This window comes from Taudactylus pleione, unplaced genomic scaffold (genome assembly GCF_031769625.1).
Source record: "Taudactylus pleione unplaced genomic scaffold, aTauple2 ptg000066l, whole genome shotgun sequence".
NCBI classification, from domain to species: domain Eukaryota; kingdom Metazoa; phylum Chordata; class Amphibia; order Anura; family Myobatrachidae; genus Taudactylus; species Taudactylus pleione.
The window spans coordinates 12,421,719-12,443,316 of NW_028284468.1; the positions used below are offsets into that span (position 1 = coordinate 12,421,719).

The 21,598-nt window shown below is 44.9% G+C and overlaps 1 protein-coding gene across 2 annotated transcripts in view; it reads right to left on the minus strand.

Moving 5' to 3' along the window:
• Positions 1–21,598, minus strand: part of LOC148534446 (ephrin type-B receptor 1-B) — a 343,730-nt gene that overhangs the window by 86,149 nt on the left and 235,983 nt on the right. For both annotated transcript variants that reach the window (XR_015877634.1, XM_088466663.1), the window contains exon 5: positions 7,697–8,032. Coding sequence is in view for 1 of the 2 variants with exons in the window: in XM_088466663.1 (XP_088322789.1) it covers positions 7,697–8,032 (336 nt within the window). In the remaining variant the exon portion in view is untranslated. The remainder of the gene's footprint in view (positions 1–7,696; positions 8,033–21,598) is intronic.

A 21,598-nucleotide genomic window follows, 5' to 3' on the forward strand; every position in this document is an offset into this window, starting at 1 on the left:
AAGATTCCAACAAAGAAAAATCCTTAAGAAATGGAAACATGCTGCACAATACATAGGGGATATAACATACAGTACAACAATATGACATGAGTACATTAGACATACTGTAAGTACTAGAGAAATACCAATGGCGGGGGTGGGAAGAAATGATTAGAGAGGTGGAGAGGCGGCAGTCAGTGACTGAGTGAAGTCTGTGGGAGGGAGTGTGTGGAAATGAGGCTGGAGATGTAGGGAGAGGAAGAGTGGTTAAGGACTTTGGGGCCCATTTATAAATAATCACATACTGAATGCGATCTGGGCACAATATCAGCCCCCATGATCACACTGCAGTATGCAATAATAGTGCTGGAATGTATTAAACAGCACATGCAGGGACATCATCTGCGATGTGTACGGAGGGAAGTGATCACATCAGCGGTCCCTTCACTCCTCTATGAGGGAGGGAGGGAGGGCGTTTAGGATGACGCTCAGAGGCACTGATTCTGTAAGGATCGTAATTGCAAATCTGCACGCAGGCTATAGATATGATGTATGCACGCAGGCTATAGATATGATTTATGCACACAGACTATAGATATATGATGTATGCACGCAGGCAGATTTGCAATTGTGATCCTTGCAGATATGGTAATGCAGCAGTGGGCATCACGCCTCCTGTGCATTACTTATACGAGCTGCGTTGTCCATCGCAGATGGGATAATCTGTGTAACATTGGCCGGCTGCGGTGACCCATGGGGTCCAGTTGCCGGCCGCCGCAGTTTAGAGGAAGAGGCCAGGAAATCTCGTCAGCCAATGGAGATCCTGGCTTCTTCCCTCCCCTGCAACGGCGGCGACGCGCCTCTGCTTTGGGAAACGGAGGCCATCGCCACCCCCTCCCGGCCCACAAACAGCAGCAGACTGTCAATCACTGTCGGTCTGTGAGCGTGTCAGCAGGACCCATTCTGCACACTCGCAGAATGGATCATGCGCCTGTGCAGATTCTCGAACATCGGGAATCTGCGGTCAGCAGTGCACTAGTATGCACTGCTGAATCAGGCCCAGGGAACGGTTTTTGAGAACAGAGAAGAGAAGGCTACTGGGAGTGGGCGGGTGGTGATTGGACCTTGGCTGTTGGAAAGACAATATCTTCAGTTTCAGAGGTATTATATTTAGGGAAGCTCTGGGTCATCCAAAATGAGACAGCCGATAAACAACACAGGAGAGTACAGAAGGGGAGAGGTCGGAGGAATAGAGGTACATTTGGGTGTCATCGGCATACAGGTGATATTAAAGGTCGAAGTTGCTGATAAACTCACTGCCAGTCGAGTGAGTATGGCTTTAGGTGACAGGTCCAGTGTTACAAGGTGCAGACTCTGGGATACAGACTTTGGTATCCAACACATTTCATTGCCATGGCAAAACATAGCATGCCATTCATCCTACATGGCTCTATCACTCATAAATGTGAACAATAAAGAGACCGAAACAGTGTGCAAGGACATAAAAAAAAGTAAATTTAGACTACAAAGTCATAATGAATAAGTACTGTAGGTCTAATTAACTTGTGCAGCTAAGCCCAGTTTAGTGAAATGGTTCTGAATCCTTTAGGCCTTGCATGATTTACATGCATCATATAATGCATATCTCCAAGACACTAGACTGGCATAAGTCTGAATGGAGTGGACAGTCTAAGGACAGGCAAAAGCTAATTGAGAAATGGATGTCTGGAATGTGTGTGAATTTGAAGCACTTGCATGATGTAAAACAGATAAATGGCTGTGCTGAGATGCTATGAATGGACATGATGGATGTGTGTGCATTAATGGATATTGAAACTAGTTATGTATGTGACACAAATATAAATATGACGGGACGACCAAGTCCTAGATAATATGGATGGATGTTGGCTTGGAGAACATGACTCGGGAGATAAGGAACAGATAGGCCGGAGGTGAAGGAGAATGGTGCAGACATGTGCTTCAATACTAATAGCTTCTATATAAATCCTTCTACTGCGATCGCTGGCGAGAATCCAATAAGAGGCACTGATTTATGTATTTTTAAAATTTGCCAATTATTGTGTTACCTGCTGGTATTTTAATGCAGTTTAATCATAATAGATTGAAGGCTCTATAGACATATCTGCTGTTCCCTCGTACAACCTGTGGGAGTGCTGTATGCTGCAGTATTGTCAATGTTTGTACAACGTATATTTAAGAGTATATTATATATACGTTGTGCGCTTGCCAATCTCTCATCTACTTCTGTCTTTATTTTCCTGCATACGTTTTAACTACATTCTGGTAATGTTACAGCAGAATTAACCCTTCCAAAATATAGAAGGTTCACACATATACATGTATAGAAAATGCAGTGTTTAGACTTGGGGGCCTGCTTATTAGATATTTTCCCCCAATACTTATGCAGAAACGGCAGTTTCCACATGAAGACTCATATTTAGGTACTGAGGGTATTTAGCACAGGACATAGATAGGTGTGTTAGGGGCCTATACATTATATTAATTATTAGGGGCTGAGCGGCCCCCAATTATTATATATTAAACTTGCAGCGAGTGCCTTAGCACCTCAACATTGCTCTGACGCGGAGAAAGCTGGTCTGAAGATCAGCTGTCCCTGAGAATATTTTCACTGCTACTAAACCTAGCAATGCTGAGTCTGACTTGGCAAGGCTACAGCGCCTGCATGGACTTTGTTTCACATATGTGCAACTTCCAGGTGGAAGGAGTCGAGCAGTGGCGGAGGGATCCGAATGGATCTGTCTTCTCGACCAGGACTCAAGAACAAAAACCATCGAAAGATGGCGAAGGTTCCTGCAGTCAAGATTAAAAAAAATTGTATTTCCAGAGCTTGAATTTAGATCCCCATGCTAGAATATGGGGACAGCGGGTCAGATGGGGACTGAAAGGTAAGCAGGAGATATCCGTCTTCTCCAATTTGACAAGCTTAGCTTTTAGGAAGTTGTCTCTGATAGCAACTACCGTCTTCCGATGTCATTAGCAGCTCTATGAAAAGAGCTATTGGAGAGCTCCCTCTGCTCCCCCCAATTCTTTATGTGTGAATGCGCTGATTTAAGGTAGTGTAGAGAGCATCCGGAAAGTATTCACAACGCTTCACTTTTTCCACATTTTGTTATGTTACAGCCTTATTCCAAAATGGAATAAATTCATTTTTGTCCTCAAAATTCTACACACAATACCCCATAATGACAACATGTAAAAAGTTTTTTTTTGCAATTTTTGCAAATTTAATTAAAAAAAACAAACAAACTAATAAATTACATGTACATAAGTATTCACAACCATTGCTCAATACTTTGTTGATGCATGTTTGGCAGCAATTACAGCCTCAAGTCTTTTTGAATATGATGCCACAAGCTTGGCACACTTACAGTATCTTTGGGCAGATTCGCCCATTCCTCTTTGCAGCACCTCTCAAGCTCCATCAGATTGGATGGGAAGCATTGGTGCACAGCCATTTTCAGATCTCTCCAGAGATGTTCAATTGGATTCAAGTCTGGACTCTGGCTGGGCCACTCAAGGACATTCACAGAGCTGTCCTGAAGCCACTCCTTTGATATCTTGGCTGTGTGCTTAGGGTTGTTGTCCTGCAGAAAGATGAACCATCGCCTCAGTCTGAGGTTAAGAGCGCTCAGGAGCAGGTTTTCATCAAGGATGTCTCTGTACATTGCAGCATTCATCTTACCCTCTATCCTGACTAGTCTCCCAGTTCCTGCCGCTGAAAAACATCCCCACGGCATGATGCTGCCACCACCATACTTCACTTCAGGGATGGTATTGGTCTGGTGATGAGTGGTGCCTGGTTATTTCCAAAAATAATGCCTGGCATTCATGCCAAAGAGTTCAATCTTTGTCTCTCATGGTCTGAGAGTCCTTTAGCTGCATTTTGGCAAACTCCAGGCGGGCTGCCATGTGCGTTTTACTAAGGAGTGGCTTCCGTCTGGCCACTCTACCATACAGGCCTGATTGGTGGATTACTGCAGTAACGCATGGCGGGCAGGGCTGGCTCCAGGAGGAGCTGCCCCTGTGCAGAATGGGACTGAGGCATCTATTAACCGCTCTAAATGGGTGGTGGCCTAATTACCATAGACCACACCCCCTTAATTACGCTATTTTGGAGGTGTCCGTATGGCACGCCTCCCATTTAACGTCAAGCTGGGGATAAGCCCAGCACTCCTTCAGTAGCTGGGCTGCCTCCAGCCCTCTTCCTGCACTAAGGATGCCGCGCGCATGCATGCAGGGTCCATTCCTCTTCTCCAGAGGCCCGCACCGCTTCGGCGGTGGGGGTGCCCAAGTTCAACCTCCAACCGCCCGTGGGACACTTCGTCCCGTGTGTGAAACAGCGAGTCAGTGCCCAAAAAATGTGACTGTCCCGCTGAAATCGGGGTGGTTGGAAGGGGTGCACTGTCTATGGGGTGGTGTCCCTGTCCGGCCGCACTAGTTGAACGTGCCTCGAGCCGGCCCTGCAGCCTCACACAAACTGGTTAGAGAGTGTTTTATCCCATTCACAGGAGCAGTTGTTCCTGCCTGAGTAAAATTAAGCTAGAATAACAAAGGCTAGCATAACAGCTATTTCTTTCTGTGATGCCACTATCTATTCCATTATGTGTGAAGCCATCAACATCAACAGAGCATTTTGGTTGCCTTGGAAACTACATGTTAATCAACATGCTCTTTAGGCAGCTTTTTAAAAATAATTGCACCTTTGTGAACTTTTTTGTATCCTCTAGTTAATAATAGGTTAGGTAAACTCTGCAGCACAGTGTATCTCATTTGATCTAAGAATACTTTAATCTCAAACTTTGTTGGGCTTTACGTAAGCTGTCCTCTGTCTTTTCCGGGCCCCCGCTGTTACATGTGCAAAAAAATCAGTAGCATGAAACTTTCTTCACAATTATGAGTTGAAACCTAATAGCACTGGGCATGTGAAATGTCAGGTGGGGCAATGCCCAATTAGATACTTGGAGGATATACTTTCCTAAATAAAATGCACTTATTAGATTAGATACTGTACATTCTTGAACACTTAATACTAATACCGGCTATGAAAAGGCCACAAGGGTGTATGGAAGTTGCTGCTTGTGGCAGCATTATCTGGTCTGCCCTCTTTTCCCAGGGCTCCAATTCTTTGGAGCACCTAAATGATGCTTGTTCTATGTATTGTTTTATATAAAGACTGTGCAGCTGCATGCCAACTATAGCTAATAGTGCAGTCAGTTACTGGGCAACAAGTAATTCTGCTATTCTGCAGTACACTGTACAAGTTACTGGCTTGTTTGTTCTTGACCATCCTTGTGGCAGTCTTCTTGTCTTATTACTGATCATCTCTTCCTGACACTCCAACCCACCCCCTCTCTCCCCCATCCTCCTTGTGACTGCCTGCTTGTCACACTGGGTGCAATTCAATTAAGTGCGATGTTGAATAGTGCTAGGAATGATTGTCTGTAACTCTTCAATTGTCTGCATCACGCCCCAGCACTTAAGTGGGCAGATGCAGTTGGCAGCAATAATGACAGGGTTTACTTGTGGTACACAGCAATCTCCAACTCACAGTAAGTGCCTGTAGCGATGCTGTTAGCATATGTGGTAAGCCCGCAAGTAGCATCGCGGCACTAGTTGAGTCAGATATCTGCTTGCACCTCAGGAGGGTGCAAGCAGAAATCCTCTAGTCTCTGGTTTACAGCATGGTCAATTGAATAGCTTCAGGCACTCATTCCCGATGCTATTCAACATTGCATTCAATTGAATTCCCCCATTGATCATTGGTTTGTACTTTGATCTGAAACAAGTGTAGCCCATCCTGGCAAATGGCTTGTCCTCAACTGTGTTTGTGTTTCTCCTATTATCATCTTGCTCTGCACTGTAAATTGCTATCTAGTGGGGTAATCTTGGTTGCCATAGCCAGGGATGGATTAACGGGAGGGCGACAGGGGCGATTGTCCCTGGGCCCCCACACGTTAAGGGCCCCCACACTCATCTGGGTTAAAGTGGCCTGGAGGAGATGGAACCAGTTCTGCCTCCTCCGGCCAACCTAACCCAGGCGCCGCGGGGAGGCTCTATTTGCCAGGTGCCCGCTGAGATCGTAACTAGCGGGCACCCGGCTCCCTCCCCGCAGCGGCAGCCGGAGTCGGAGGCTGAAGCTCACGTTAGAGAGAGACGTCTCTCCCATAGTGCAGAGGAGCAGCCGAGCGGATTGCAGTGGATGCAGGGCTTAGCTTAAGGTAAGTATGAGCTTTATATTTTTTTTAGTGCAAGTGGCTTACTGGGGGCATTACTCGGGGTGGGGGGGCGCATTACTACTGTGGCATTACTCAGGGTGGAGGGGCATTACTACTGGGGGCATTACTGGGGTTGGGCATTACTACAAGGGGCATAACTCGGGGGGAGGCATTACTACTGGGGCATTACTCGGGGAGGGGGGAGGCATTGCTCCTGGGGGCATTACTGGGGAGGATTACTTCTGGGTGTATTACTCGGGGGAGGCATTATTACTTGGGAGGGGGCATTACTCGGAGGGGGAGGCATTACTACTGGGGGCATTACTGGGGGGGTATTACTTCTGGGTGTATTACTCGGGGGGAGGCATTATTACTGGGGGGGAGGCATTACTCGGAGGGGGAGGCATTACTACTGGGGGCACTAATAGAGGGGCATTACTACTGGGGGAATTTCGACAGAGGGCTCTACTACTGGGGTCATGACTACTGGGGGAATTACTATTGGGGGCACAACTACAGGGGTATTACTACTGGTGGATTTATACAGGGGGCATTACTATTGGACACACACAGGGGGCATTACTACTGGGGGCATTTCTATTTGGGGCACAACTACAGGGGTATTACTACTGGGGGAATTTATACAGAGGGCATTACTACAGAGGGCACTACTAATGGGAGTATTGCATAGGGGGCACTGCATAAGGGGCACTACTACTGGGTGCACTGAATACGGGGCACTACCACTGTGGGCACTGACACTACTGGGGGCTCTGCATAAGGTCCCCATTGTGCATAACCCCAGTTTGTCACATTTAATAGGGGCCCCCACATGTTTGTTGCCCAGGGGCCCTTAATCCGGCCCTGGCCACAGCCTGTGCCTAATTCACGATAAACCCTTTTACTCCCTTGCTTGGGGTCCCTTCTAAAAACAAGTCACTCAGTTGAGCCAACATCAACCACTTGCAGCACTGTCCACCACCACAGTCAGCGCCATCACACGATCTATGACAATGAGCTTATCCTTCAAAGAGATAGGACACAAAGCACAAAGGATAGAATTTGTAAAAAAAGTTCATATGACTTGAATGCTAATTAAATTATTTCCTTTTCTGTCGCCCTATACTGAAAGCTCTGCAAAAGCTAATGTTGATTTTAAGTTATCTACTATAAGAGAGCATAATTTAAACAGACGGTAGTTTGTGCTTTTACATCTCCCAAAAGTCCTTGGCAGGCAAACAGTACAGCTTCCAACCACAAATAAATTCCTTTAGACAGTAATGCTGCAGAGAAGCAGACATATTTAATGTTGTGTTTCAACAATAGGACAGCAGAACAATTATTGACAATGGTTTGAAAATCTCCTTAATTGGGTGCTGATGCAGGTGAATTGTGCCCGCACTCTCGGTAAGTATAGCAAAATAAATTGAATAAACTGCTGGATGAACTCATGAACTCACCTGCTTGATTTGTGGTTATATTGATGGAGACGTGCTGTGGAGGAAATGGGCTTTTATTGGTGACTCCATTCACCGCCTGGATCTCAAAAGTATAAAGTGTGTGAGCCCATAAATTACTAATGAACACGCGGGTGTCGGTCAGCCCCATCTGCCGTGGAACAAAATCCACATTGTCGTCACACCTTGAGCAGCCCCGCCGGTCAGACCGGCACTTCTTGCAGATGATGTTGTAGGTAACATCTTCCCTGCTCCCAGTTTCACGTGGTGGGTGCCACTCCAAAGTTATGGAGGTCTCGTTAACAATAGAGATGACATTCCGGGGTCCAGAGGGAACACCTGAGAACAAAATCACAGATTTTAAGTAGAGTTACTAAGAATAATGTGTGAGAATCAGAGCTTTAAACATACTGTGCACAACATGTACAACAAAATAAGGAGACATTCCTTCCTGTAGACACGGGTATTGCTAATTTTTCTGCATGATACCCCAAATTTTCATCCTTATGAAACTAGAGAACCTGAAAGGGACCTTATCCTGGCTGCTCTATAATGTGTTGGCCCCTTCTTCTGCTGAAGTTACCAGGTTCCATGTACTAAGCCTTGGAGAAAGATAAAGTGGACGGAGCTAAAGTACCAACCAACCAACCAACCAGGAGTATGTAGTGGAAGGCAGGTAAAACACTGACTGATTGATTGATTGATAAAGATAAATGTATTTGAGACGTAGCCTTGTGAGATCTGTTTTTCTGCAACTAAGAAAAGGCCATAAAATAATACAATGTTCTTAATATAGCAGAGGATTTTTGCCCTGACAAGGGTTGCAAGAGAAGCTGGACATACTAACCCCCATTCCCTCCTTCATATTTGGGTAACAACCCTTGTAGTACATTTATGAGGTCCACCAGAGAATCTGATTATGAGGGGAAATACCTCAGAGGCAATGGAGGTGGAGAATGTAGTGGAAGGCAGGTAAAAATGAATTATCGATTGATTAATGGATTTAAAAAATTGAGACATGGCCTTGTATCTTCTTCTTTATATTACTAAATAATACTACATACTGTATGCTCCATAATTCTGTTAATTTATTTTATATTTTGTGAGGTACCACATTATTTCTGGTTAAAAATGTGTTGCAAATAAGTTATGTGTTAGAGCTATAACAAATAAAAATGTTTGTCTATACAACCAATGACCCCAAAAACTACAGCCCATAATAAAAGAAAAGCGGTCCAAGATGGTATGGTCTTTATTTCCTCCCAGTATTCAAAGGGACTTTGTGACCTGCTAATTTGCACATTGTCATTAAAATAATCCTCCACTATTCTATTGATGCTTAGTGTATCAGTTTGAGTTACTGTAAAGGTGTTAATGCTGGCAATTTTAATTTATTTGGCAGTAAATTTTTCCTTTCTTACTAGAGGTGGTGTTTTGCTTAACATTGTGAAATATTATTTAGATTTCAGGTGCCCTTTCTTAAACTTTATTTACCCTGGACCACCTTTAGTAGATGTTGAAGTACTACCATGACTGCTGTCAACAATCGCAGCACAAGTACTGGGTTGCTACTCCTGCTCTTCTATCGAGTGATCCATATCGACTCATAGCACGCCTAGTATAAGGGTGGCACCCTAATGATGATATATTTTTTAGCACACAATTTGTATAATTTCAATTTATTATAACAGTGACTGAACACACAACACAGTGCCTCACAGCGCCCCTAGTAATGTTGGCACCCTAATGATGTTGTTATAACCTCAAGAAGAACAAACCTCAAGAAGAACAAATATAAAGTCCACTCTATTATATTTGTTCTTCTTGAGGTTATTTTGCCCTATTTTATATTAGTTTTTAATTTATTTAAATTATCTTTGGCCATATTAAGTGGTTTTATTATATGTAAGGTGTATAATATATTCTAGCATCATGCTATATTAAATTAATCTGTAACTTTTTATTATAGTGCTCCCTTGTGTGTATTTTTTCTGTTGTGTATTTAGTGTTTTCAGAACCTTGTTGGGAGCTGCAATACGGGTAACAAGTGATTATCATAATATATATATTTTTGCACCTGATCTAGATATTTAGCTATATCAGTATTCTAATTTCTTTTATATTATTAAAAAATTTTAACAGTATCCCTAACATACAACACAGCGCCCCTAATATAAGCCGGATGGCACCCTAATAAGGACGTTATATTTTTTAACACAAAAATTTTATATCATTAAAATTTTTTAACTGAGTCTGAACACACAGCAAGCTCCCTCACAGCGTCCTTAGTATAAGCTGGGTGGCACCCTAATAATGATGTTATATTTTTTAACACACAAGTTTTAGATTAAACAGTTTTAACTGGGCTTGAACACACAACAAACTACCTCACAGCGCCTCTAACATAAGCCGGGTGGCACCCTAATAGCAATGATGACATAATTTTATTTGTTTTATAAAAAAAATTCCCAGTAGGCTTTTTAAGTAACACAGTGCTGCATGGTGTTTTTTTTTGTGCCTCACAGTGCTGCAGTAGTACACAGTGCCTCTACAGTGCCCATTAAACACAGTGCTCCTAATCTGTTTTTTTTTTCTTAGATAGAAAGTGCCCCAGTTGGCGTTTTTTTTTTTTAGTAACAAACAACAACAACATATCTGGCTTTTTTTTTTGTGCCCCATAGAGTGCTGCATACGGTACACAGTGCCCCTGCCTTCAGTGCTTCTAATCGTTTTTTTATTTATTACAAACTAAGTGCCCCTATACTACCCACACCCTCTCCCTCCGGTCTCCAGTGTGAAATGGCACCTCATCATTAGGAAGGGACTTTATTAGGCAATGCAAAACACGGGAAATCTGACGCCGGGAAGATGACATTTTGCATCGTGGAGGTAAAAGTCCTTGCGTAGCGAGGCCACTGTGACCTGATCTTGTTACTCCAGCTCATCATGTGGTGTGTGCTCTCCACTGTCTACCTGTGGGAATTTCTATCAAGGCTTGTGAAGGGTTAACAGTCACAGTTATGCCATTCGAGTACCATGTCACTTAATCACGTTATGACAACCACTTTGTGAGACACTCTGGAATCCGTTTCCACAGTTACCATGTACAAGAAAGACGCATTCCCAATGTTTGAGAGGCCGGGCACGTTAACATTTCATATCTTGTTTTCCTCTTGAGGGAGGCTGATATCTGTGTCTGTCACAGGCATCCCTCTGAGGATCAGACCAGCGAGCTGACCTCCTGCGTCGCTCTTTGCTGAATAAGTCCAAAGTTAAAGTGGATTTAGGACACTGATTGACTCTAAGGGGTAAAATTTACTAAGATGAGAGTTTTTAGAAATGGAGATGTTGCCAATAGCAACCAATCAGATTCTACTTAACATTTAACTAGCATCTTCTAGAAGATAATAGCTAAAATGTGATTGGTTGCTATGGGCAACATCCCCATTTCTAAAAACTCCCATCTTAGTAAATTTACCCCTAAGACTGAGGAATATCGGGTCAGTTTCACCCAGTTAAAAGTACATTCCAATGAAAAGCTTTTGACAAAGCACCTTTTCATTAAAGTGCTGTATTTTCGATTAATGACCAAATCTGCTGTAAGCTGAACATCTGCAGCTGCCAGTTGTTATAGGCAACTTTGATTATTTAAATGTATACATTACAGTTTCACAGTAAAATTACGATTTATTTTTCCCTCAAGAACACTACAATTATTAATCCTTTTTTAAGTATTGCTCATAGCCTGTAGAGTATTCACTAAGCTTAGGATTCTGGGAAGCCATGACGTTCCTAAGTAAATAAAAACGGTTCATTCTAGTTGCGATTTGATGAAGTATTATGAAATGTTACATAATACCCTACGTATATTGCATTATAAAACAAACAGCTTCTCTCTTCGTATTAAAAAAAAAAATGCAGAAATCTCTGCAACGAGGCCCTTTGTGCTCCATGCCTCAGTGATGTCACCAAAGCCCCTATGTATTCATAAATAGTGATATCACAGAATTTCTATCACGACTTCTCACAGGGATAGAAAATCTGTTTTCGCCACAATTTATTGAAATATTGCCAGAGTGATACTGGCTGACGGCAGGAAGAGTAATCTTACTTATACACCGGGGCAGTCTTGGTGGCTCTAGACTTTGCTGGCTCATACATGTACCATATACTGTAAGCCCTGACCTCTTTTTTTTCCTGTTACACTTGTAAAATAAATAAAAACATTTAAATGTAAAACATAAAAAGAACAAATACAAAAAGTAAAAAAAAAGTTAATTCAAATGAATAAAGCATATTTTCAATGAATATCTGCTGTCACCACCATGAGAACAGTGATGTATCTATGACGGGTCCAGGGGCGCTAACACTGCACACTCTGCGTCCATTTAGCATACTCACCTCTTAAGGGTTCTGTGACTCCACTGCACAAATCACAGCGAAAATGGCGTGCCTGTCATTTTCTTGGAGGTTAGCACATGCATACGCGCACGCAGGGGGGGTTTCCGAGCACCTAGAAACCCAACCTGCACGCCACTCCATCAATTGTGCAGCGCAGCTTAAAATATTTTTATTTTTGTAAAGAACCTGAACTGTTGCTGGCTGAGCTGGCTGTAGGAGGAGCTGCAGTGGTAGCGCGCAGCTCCTCCCGGGCAGTTCCCATGGTGCCCTTGCATTGTGGGAGGCTGAGAGATCCGAGCCTGCTGGGTGAGTCAGTGACCGGCGCTCTCTCCCAGAGCCGCACCGCAGGTGGGTGTAATGAATTACATGTGGGGGGAGCCGGTGGGGGCGGAGAGGTGATCTACAATAAGCCATGCCAGCGCTATATTTACAGTATATGGCTGAATTTGTGTTATTAAGTGAGAGGTGTGTTTGTGTCAGTGTGTATTTCAGTGTGTGTGTGTCGGCTTTGTCTCTGTGTATGTGTGTGTGTCTAGGCTTTGTCAGTGTGTGTGTGTATAGGCTTTGTCAGTGTGTGTGTGTATAAACTTTGTCAGTGCAGTGTGTGTGTCTGTGTCAGTGTGTGTGTGTGTCTAGGCTTTGTCAGTGAGTGTGTGTGTGTCTGTGTGTATAGGCTTTGTCACTGCAGTTTGTGTGTCTGTCAGTGTGTGTGTATATAGGCTTTGTCAGTGTGTGTGTGTATGGGCTATGTCAGTGCAGTGTGTGTGTCTGTGTAAATGTGTGTGTGTGTATAGGCTTTGTCAGTGTGTGTGTTGGCTTTGTCAGTGTGTATGTATGTGTGTGTGTCGGCTTTGTCAGTGTGTATGTATGTGTGTGTGTCGGCTTTGTCAGTGTATGTGTGGGTGTAGGCTTTATTATTGTGTGTGTGTCTGCGTCAGTGTGTGTGTCTGTGTGCGTGTATATGTCACTGTGTATGTTTGCAGTGCCACCTTTTTATTTCTTGGAGGAGCTGAAAAGCTCAGCATAAATATAGTCAAGTAGACCAGCACTCCACATCAAAAAGTTCAACAGCAGGGGTGCAGATCCTAAAAACTAAGCAGACCGCTCAGTCTTAAACATACAATCAGATACAGGCAGCACTACTCGGGTACTCAATAATCCAAGCTTGTTAATCTATTACTGTGCAACGTTTCAGATGCAATTATTACATATTTCGTCATTGACGAAATATGTAATAAATTAATCTGAAACGTTGCACAGTAATGGATTAACAAACTTGGATTATTGAGTACCCGAGGAGTGCTGCCTGTATCTGGTGAAATTTTTTGTCATTGGTTTTGTACCCAAGTATTGGAAACCCCCGTTTCAAAATCCTGCTTTTGCCACTGACATGCGCAGTTGAAAAATCAACGGGATCATGGTATGGACGACATGTTCCCGGTGACCTCTGCAGGCAGTAGACTCTGGCAAAGTGCCAGAGTCTACTAGCAACTGTACCACGGAGAGAGGAAGGTCCCCACAGAAATTGCACAGTGATAGAGTACACTATAAACTGCACTATGGAGAGAGGAAGGACCCCACAGAAATTTCACAGTGCCAGAGTCTACTAGCAACCGCACCATTAAGGAAAGGGTCCACAGAGACTGTACAGTGCCAGAGTCTACTAGCTACTACACCATGGACAGAGGAAGGGACCCACAGAGACTGCTCAGTGCCAGAGTCTACTAGCAACTGCACCACGGAGAAAGGAAGGACCCCACAGAAATTGCACAGTACCAGAGTCTACTAGCAACTGCACCACGGAGAGAGGAAGGGATCCACAGAGACTGCCAGTGCCATAGCCTGCTAGCAACTGCACCACAGAGAGAGGAAGGAGCCAGAGAAATTGCACAGTACCAGAGTCTACTAGCAACTGCACCACGGAGAGAGGAAGGAGCCCACAGAGACTGCACAGTGCCATAGTCTACTAGCTAGTGCACCACTGAGAGAGGAAGGGGTCTACAGAGACTGCACAGTGCCATAGTCTACTAGCTACTACAGCATGGAGAGAGGAAGGGGCCCACAGGGACTGCACAGTGCCAGAGTCTACTAGCAACTTTGCCACAGAGAGAGAAAGGCACCCACAGACACTGCATAGTGCCAGAGTCTACTAGCAACTGTGCCACGGATAGAGGAGGAGGCCTTCGTGAGAAGGTGATAGTGAGAGAAGAGGTAGTTTTCACCACAGAATGCCATGAAATCTCTTCGCCAAAAGCACAGCGGTAGCTTTCAAAAATAGAGAGAAGCCAGAGAGATTGTTTTTCAAATGTTAATAGATTGAGCGAGGAAGGACCCCACAGAAATTGCACAGTGCCAGAGTCCACTAGCAACTGCACCATGAAGGAAGGGACCCACAGAGACTGCTCAGTGCCAGAGTCTACTAGCTAGTGCGCCACTGAGAAAGGAAGGGGTCCACAGATACGGCACAGTGCCATAGTCTGCTAGCTACTACACCATGGAGAGAGGCAGGGGCCAACAGAGAATGCACAGTGCCAGAGTCTACTAGAAAACTGCACCACGGAGAGAGGAAGGACCCCACAGAAATTGCACAGTGCCAGAGTCTACTAGCAACTGCACCACGGAGAGAGGAAGGGGCCCACAGAGGCTGCACAGTGCCAGAGTCTGCTAGCTACTACGCTATGGAGAGAGGAAGGGACCCACAGAGACTGCTCAGTGCCAGAGTCTACTAGCTAGTGCACCACTGAGAGAGGAAGGGGTCCACAGAGACTGCACAGTGCCATAGTCTGCTAGCTACTATGCCATGGAGAGAGGCAGGGGCCCACAGAGAATACACAGTGCCAGAGTCTACTAGAAAACTGCACCACGGAGAGAGGAAGGACCCCACAGAAATTGAACAGTACCAGAGTCTACTAGCAACTGCACCACAGAGAGAGGAAGGGGCCCACAGAAATTGCACAGTGCCAGAGTCTACTAGCAATTGCACCATGGAGGAAGGGTTCCACAGAGACTGCACAGTGCCAGAGTCTGCTAGCTACTATGCCATGGAGAGAGGAAGGGGCCCACAGATAATGCACAGTGCCAGAGTCTACTAGAAAACTGCACCACGGAGAGAGGAAGGACCCCACAGAAATTGCACAGTGCATGAGTCCACAATCAACTGCACAATGGAGAGAGGAAGGACCCCACAGAAATTGAACAGTACCAGAGTCTACTAGCAACTGCACCACAGAGAGAGAAAGGGGCCCACAGAAATTGCACAGTGCCAGAGTCTACTAGCAATTGCACCATGGAGGAAGGGTTCCACAGAGACTGCACAGTGCCAGAGTCTGCTAGCTACTACGCCATGGAGAGAGGAAGGGGCCCACAGATAATGCACAGTGCCAGAGTCTACTAGCAACTGTACCACGGAGAGAGGAAGGACCCCACAGAAATTGCACAGTGCCAGAGTCCACAATCAACTGCACCATGGAGAGAAGAAAGACCCCACAGAAATTGCAAAGTACCAGAGTCTACTAGCAACTGCACCACGGAGAGAGAAAGGACCCCACATAAATTGCACAGTGCCAGAGTCAACTAGCAACTGCACAATGGAGAGAGGAAGGGGCCCACAGGGACTGCACAGTGCCATAGTCTACTAGCAACTGCACAATGGAGAGAGGAAGGGCCCACAGGGACTGCACAGTGCCAGAGTCTACTAGCTACTACAGCATGGAGAGAGGAAGGGGCCCACAGGGACTGCACAGTGCCAGAGTCTACTAGCAAGACTGCACAGTGCGATAGTCTACTAGTTACTACAGTATAGAGAGAGGAAGAGGCCCACAGGGACTGCACAGTGCCAGAGTCTACTAGCAACTTTGCCACGGAGAGAGAAAGGCGCCCACAGACACTGCATAGTGCCAGAGTCTACTAGCAACTGTACCACGGAGAGAGGAAGGACCCCACAGAAATTGCACAGTGCCAGAGGCCCTGATTCAGAGCCGGACGCCTTGACAAAGCGCTCGCTCTGAATCAGGACAATCCCTCTTAGTTTTTAGAGCGGCCTCCTGGCCGCTCGTATAGCTGTGGGTGACCACCCACAGCTATAGCGAGTGGCCAAAAAGATGGTCGCGATGGTCAAGACCATCGCGACCATCGGGCTTGCGACGAGACCCTTGTAGTAGGGTCTCGTTGCTGCAAGCCCTGGAGTGCTTTCGGCTCTATCAGAGCCAAGAGCACTCCCACTGACATCACTTGTGATGTCAGTGGGGCCGGCCCCAGACGGTAGGTGTTCCCATGGGAACACCTCCATCTGGGCAGCCACGCCCCCGGCACGCCCACCAAAGGGGGCGTGCTGTCACTCACCATCGACAGCAGGCCCCCTTTGTAGCGAGACCCATAGCGATGGCTTGGCAGTCGCTATCCGGGTCTCGTGCATGCGCACTGGGCCAACATCGACCCGCTTGCGAGCACTCAGCGCTCGCAAGAAGGTCTGAATTAGGCCCAGAGTCCACTATCAACTGCACCATGGAGAGAGAAAGGACCCCACAGAAATTGCACATTGCCAGAGTCCACAATCAACTGCACCATGGAAAGGAAGGACCCCACAGAAATTGCACAGTGCCAGAGTCTACTAGCAACTGCACAATGGAGAGAGGAAGGGGCCTACAGAGACTGCACAGTGCCATAGTCTACTAGCTACTACAGCATGGAGAGAGGAAGGGGCCCACAGACACTGCATAGTGCCAGAGTCTACTAGCAACTGTGCCACGGATAGAGGACGAGGCCTTCGTGAGAAGGTGATAGTGAGAGAAGAGGCAGTTTTCACCACAGAATGCCGTCAGATCTCTTTGCCAAAAGCACAGCGGTAGCTTTCAAAAATAGAGAGAAGCCAGAGAGATTGTTTTTCAAATGTTAATAGATTGAGCACTTCTTCTACGTGATTTCGTAGCTTGAACATTGGTTTGGCTCACAAAATGGCTTCCTCCAGTTTGTGAATACAAAGAACAAATGTTACATAAACTTTTAGCTCTTATATATCAGCATTTATTTACTCATATGCCAACTTAATACATTTATAGGCACAGCACGACATGTTTTGGTGCAGTACACTCTTGTATTGATCAAATTCAAAGGCATAGACAGTAAGCAAATGAGTCACAGATATCTCAATGATCACACATCTGTCACCATCTAGCCGGTCTTGTTATCAGGCAGAGGCTTATCGATTGGAACTTTAACTGGTGAATCAGGTATTAAAATCTATGATTTTGAGGAGGTTTAATAAGGCTTTACTACACTATGGCACTGATTCAGAGCCGCTCGCTAGATGCGATCGCTCGCATCCAGCGTATCCAAATTTTTCAAAGTGACGACATGGGAAGCGATCTGTGTATGCAGACACCCATAAGCGTATGTTGAGACGCCCACTAGCGCACGTCATCTCCAGGAAGTGTATTAAAACATTGGTACATTGAGCACCATCGGTAGCGAACGCAGCGCTTGTGGTTGCCTTACCCTGCCGCAAGCACTACGAAGACTTCAGTGTAAAATCAGGCATGTGACGTGTACTATGACGCTGCCTGTTAATTATGCACGCCTTAAAAACGGCGTTGAAACACCGAGGCACGCCTGCGTTCGCACCTCCACACCCCCGTTATTAGTGTCCTGCCCCTGTTACCACCCACAAATGGCCTCTACTGTCACTCATTTCACTGGGCTGTCTTTGCTGGGCGAGCGAGCGGGCTGCGATCGCACAGAGTAGTTTGCGCATGCGCAGAATGAAGCATGCACGTACGCAAACCATCGGGCCGCTTGAGAGCGCACAGCGCTAGCGAGCGGGTCTGAATGAGGTCCTATATCTCTTATAAACCCACTGTTCGCAACACTTGTCAAGGGTCCCTAATGATTGGTAATTCGAGCCAAAGATATCTGTCTGCATTTTATATAGACAGCAGGCAAACTTTACACTGAATTTCTTTTGATTCAACACATAAGTTTAGTTACATGGTATATAGCAGAGAAAAGGCAGAGTATATATTATGGTGCACTCTTTTTGATCCAAAGAGTGCACCATAATATATACTCTGCCTTTTCTCTACTATATACCATGTATCTAATTCAGAGCTATTGGTAGCACCTCAATAATATAAAAATATCAGAATATAACTTTTATATAAGTACATGATATATGAGTTTTGGGTAAAAAAAAAATTCTCTGTCAAAAAATACAATAACTAATACATACCTATACTGGTGCGGATTCACAAAATGTGTATGATACATAAGTTTAGTTATTTCCTCCAGAAAAGTTTTTCAGTATAGCTGTCTAGGGCCTTTTTCCTGTCTATTTTCTCCTTCATTCTGTCCGTAATCTCTTTTGCAATTTACTCAAAGGAGAGTAAGGTGGCAAATTCAGAAGAAATAATATCAGTAACAAAAATAAATATGGCACCTGATTTTTGTTGGCTTATTTGGGGCATGTTGACATGGAGTTGGTTTGACAATCATAATGCATGCCACCACTACAATAAATGGTACCGTTAATAGTACAATGCACAGGTAAAGGTGGCAAGGTCTCACAATCAGGGACATGGGACCTCATTCAGAGTCGGTCGAAGCGGCCGCACGGTCGTACGCCACCAATGTTCGCTATACTGCGCATGCATAAAGTTCGCAATGCGCGTGTGCAAACTAGCCGCTATGATCAGAAATTTCTCTCTCCTTGAACACAGCCAGGTCGGTAGTTTGAGTGACAGATTGAGGCGTTTGTGGGTGGTAACAGGGGAAGGTGCTTGAAAACGGGGGAGTGGAGATCCGAACGCAGGCGTGCCTAATTATGCGAACGGTGTTTTATGGGGGTGCATATGGTTTATGGGAGTGCATAATTAACAAAGTAGCGTCATGGCACATGTGACATGGGAGGTTTTTACACTGACATGATCGTAGAGCTTAAGAGAGGGTATGGTCAATCTTAAGCTCTACGACCAGTTCCGATGGTTTCCGATGGTCTCGATTAATCCTTATATGCCCGGAGATGACGTGCAATGCGTACGAGAAGGGGGCATATTTTTTTGAATTCCGGCCACTTCCTCCCCTTGGTCGGCCAGCTACCGATCCGAACTTAGGGACGCAACTTGCGAGGGAATCATTTGCATATTCGGCCCCTTTTCCCGTACGACCATGCGGCCGCTTCGACCGACTCTGAATGAGGTCCATGGTCCCACAATAAGGGACGTGGCCTCAAATGAAAAGACTACCTTATGAATAAATAACGTTACCATAACCATAGGATAGGATTAGGAACAGCAAAACCAACTGCTAAATAAAATAATAAACAAATAAACTGCTGTCTTCCTATTAAAATTTCCAAGACAGACCATCAGTCTCCCCCACCCCACCCCCACCCCCACAGGACAAAAAAATCACACACCGCTCCCCATATAAGAAATAACATTGCTCCCCACAGAAAAAAACACATTGCTCCCAACAGAAGAGATAACATTACTCCCCCACAGGGGAAATAACATTGCTCCCCACAGAGGAGATAACATGGCTCCCCAACAGAGTAAATAACATTGCTCACCACAAAAAAAGCACATTGCTCCTCACAGAGGAAATAACATTGCTCCCTACAGAAAAAAGCACAGTGCTCCCCCACAGAAAAAAGCACAATGCTCCCCACAGAGGAAATAACATTGCTCCCCACAGAAAAAAACACATTGCTCCCCACAGAGGAAACAACATTGCTCTCCAAAGAGGAAATAACATTGCTCCCCAATGAAAAAAGCACATTGCTCCTCACAGAGGAAATAACATTGCTCCCAAAAGAAAAAAGCACGTTGAACCACCCAGAAAAAAAAACACATTGCTCCCTACAGAGGAAATAATATTGCTCCCCACAGAAAAAAGCACATTGCTCCCCACAGAGGAAATATCATTACTCCCCACAGAGAAAATATCACTGCTCCCCATATAGGAAATTACATTGCTCCCCACAGAGGAAATAACATTTATCCCCACAGAGGAAATAACATTGCTCCTCACAGAGGAAATAACATTGCTCCTCACAGAGGGAAAAACATTGCTCCCCACAGAAAAAAAGCACATTGCTCCCTACAGAAGAAATAACATTGCTCGCCACAGAAAAAAATACACTGCCCCCCACAGAGGAAATATCATTGATCCCCACAGAGAAAATAACATTGCTCCCCACAGAGGAAATAACATTGCTCCCCACAGAGGAAATAACATTGCTACCCACAAAGAAATTAACATTGCTCCCCAAAGAAAAAAGCACATTGCTCCCCACAGAGGAAATATCATTACTCCCCACAGAGAAAATAGACTGGCAAACATTTCTTCTGTATATTCTGTCGCCCTAGGGTCTATTTGAGCAGGAAGTCCCTGTTTGCAGCATTAAGGTTGTTTTTTTGGTCAGTGCTTATCGAGACATTAATAAAAATAACTTCTTGCTGTAATTTATTAAAATATCACCCAGGTGATTGACTGTGATAGTTACTGGGCCGTTATCTGCTACAGTAACAAAATTTAAAACAAAAATAAGAAAAATTTTATAAAACTTAAGCTAGCTACACACTATGCGATTTTTTTTGGTCGACCTGACATTCAACACGCTTTTTCTGCAAGTAGAAGGTCCCAATATCTGAGGTGCACACTACAAAACAGATTTTCAGGCTCATGGATCGATAATATGCATACGTCCGCCCACAAGGAGGATGAAGTTATCAGGAAAATTTGTAGGAAATATGGGGCTGGAAGCACTAAGCTCAGAAATTAGGTTAAGCCCACGAAAATGCAGTGTTCAAGGGGTCTGACAGCATCAAGCCCTGGAATGCGATACATTCTGGGGCTTTGATGTGGTGGGCAACCCCATCCTCACATGGCATTGCCCAATAAAAGCCTATGGGCTTCTATTCGTAAAGCCCCACTGGGAGGGATTCAATCGGGTCCCTCCCAGCGCGTCCCTTCCGCGACACGCGCAAAAGGGTGCCAGAGGGACTCCTGGGTAATAGACCCGGAAGTCTCTCATTCGCAGTTCTTAGCGAGAGAGCTGTCCTTTGTGTTTTTCTACATGCATACCGGTGTAATTAATGCCAGCGTGCATGCGAAGAGTGGCGGGATACATCATATCCCAAATGTGATGCGTCATGTATCCCACCCATGGTCTGATTATCGTGAATGCCCACATACTACATGATATCGGGAGCTTTCGTTCGATATCTTCTGGCAAGTCTGGCCGATTCAATAATCGAAGGAGAGAGTTTGTAGCTTTTTTTTTTAACCATTTTAGCACCGAAATGCTCATGCCTACACATTACACAATAAAACAGGCTGATCACCCGATTATTGACAAATCGGTCCAATAACGGCATAGTGTGCACCCAGCTTTAGACATCAACAAAATATCTTTTTAATTAATAAATCATTTTACATTATTTTCACCAGTTATCAGGAGATAACTGATATGGAAATAAGAGAAATCTGTTGATCAATTTTTGTCCTTTT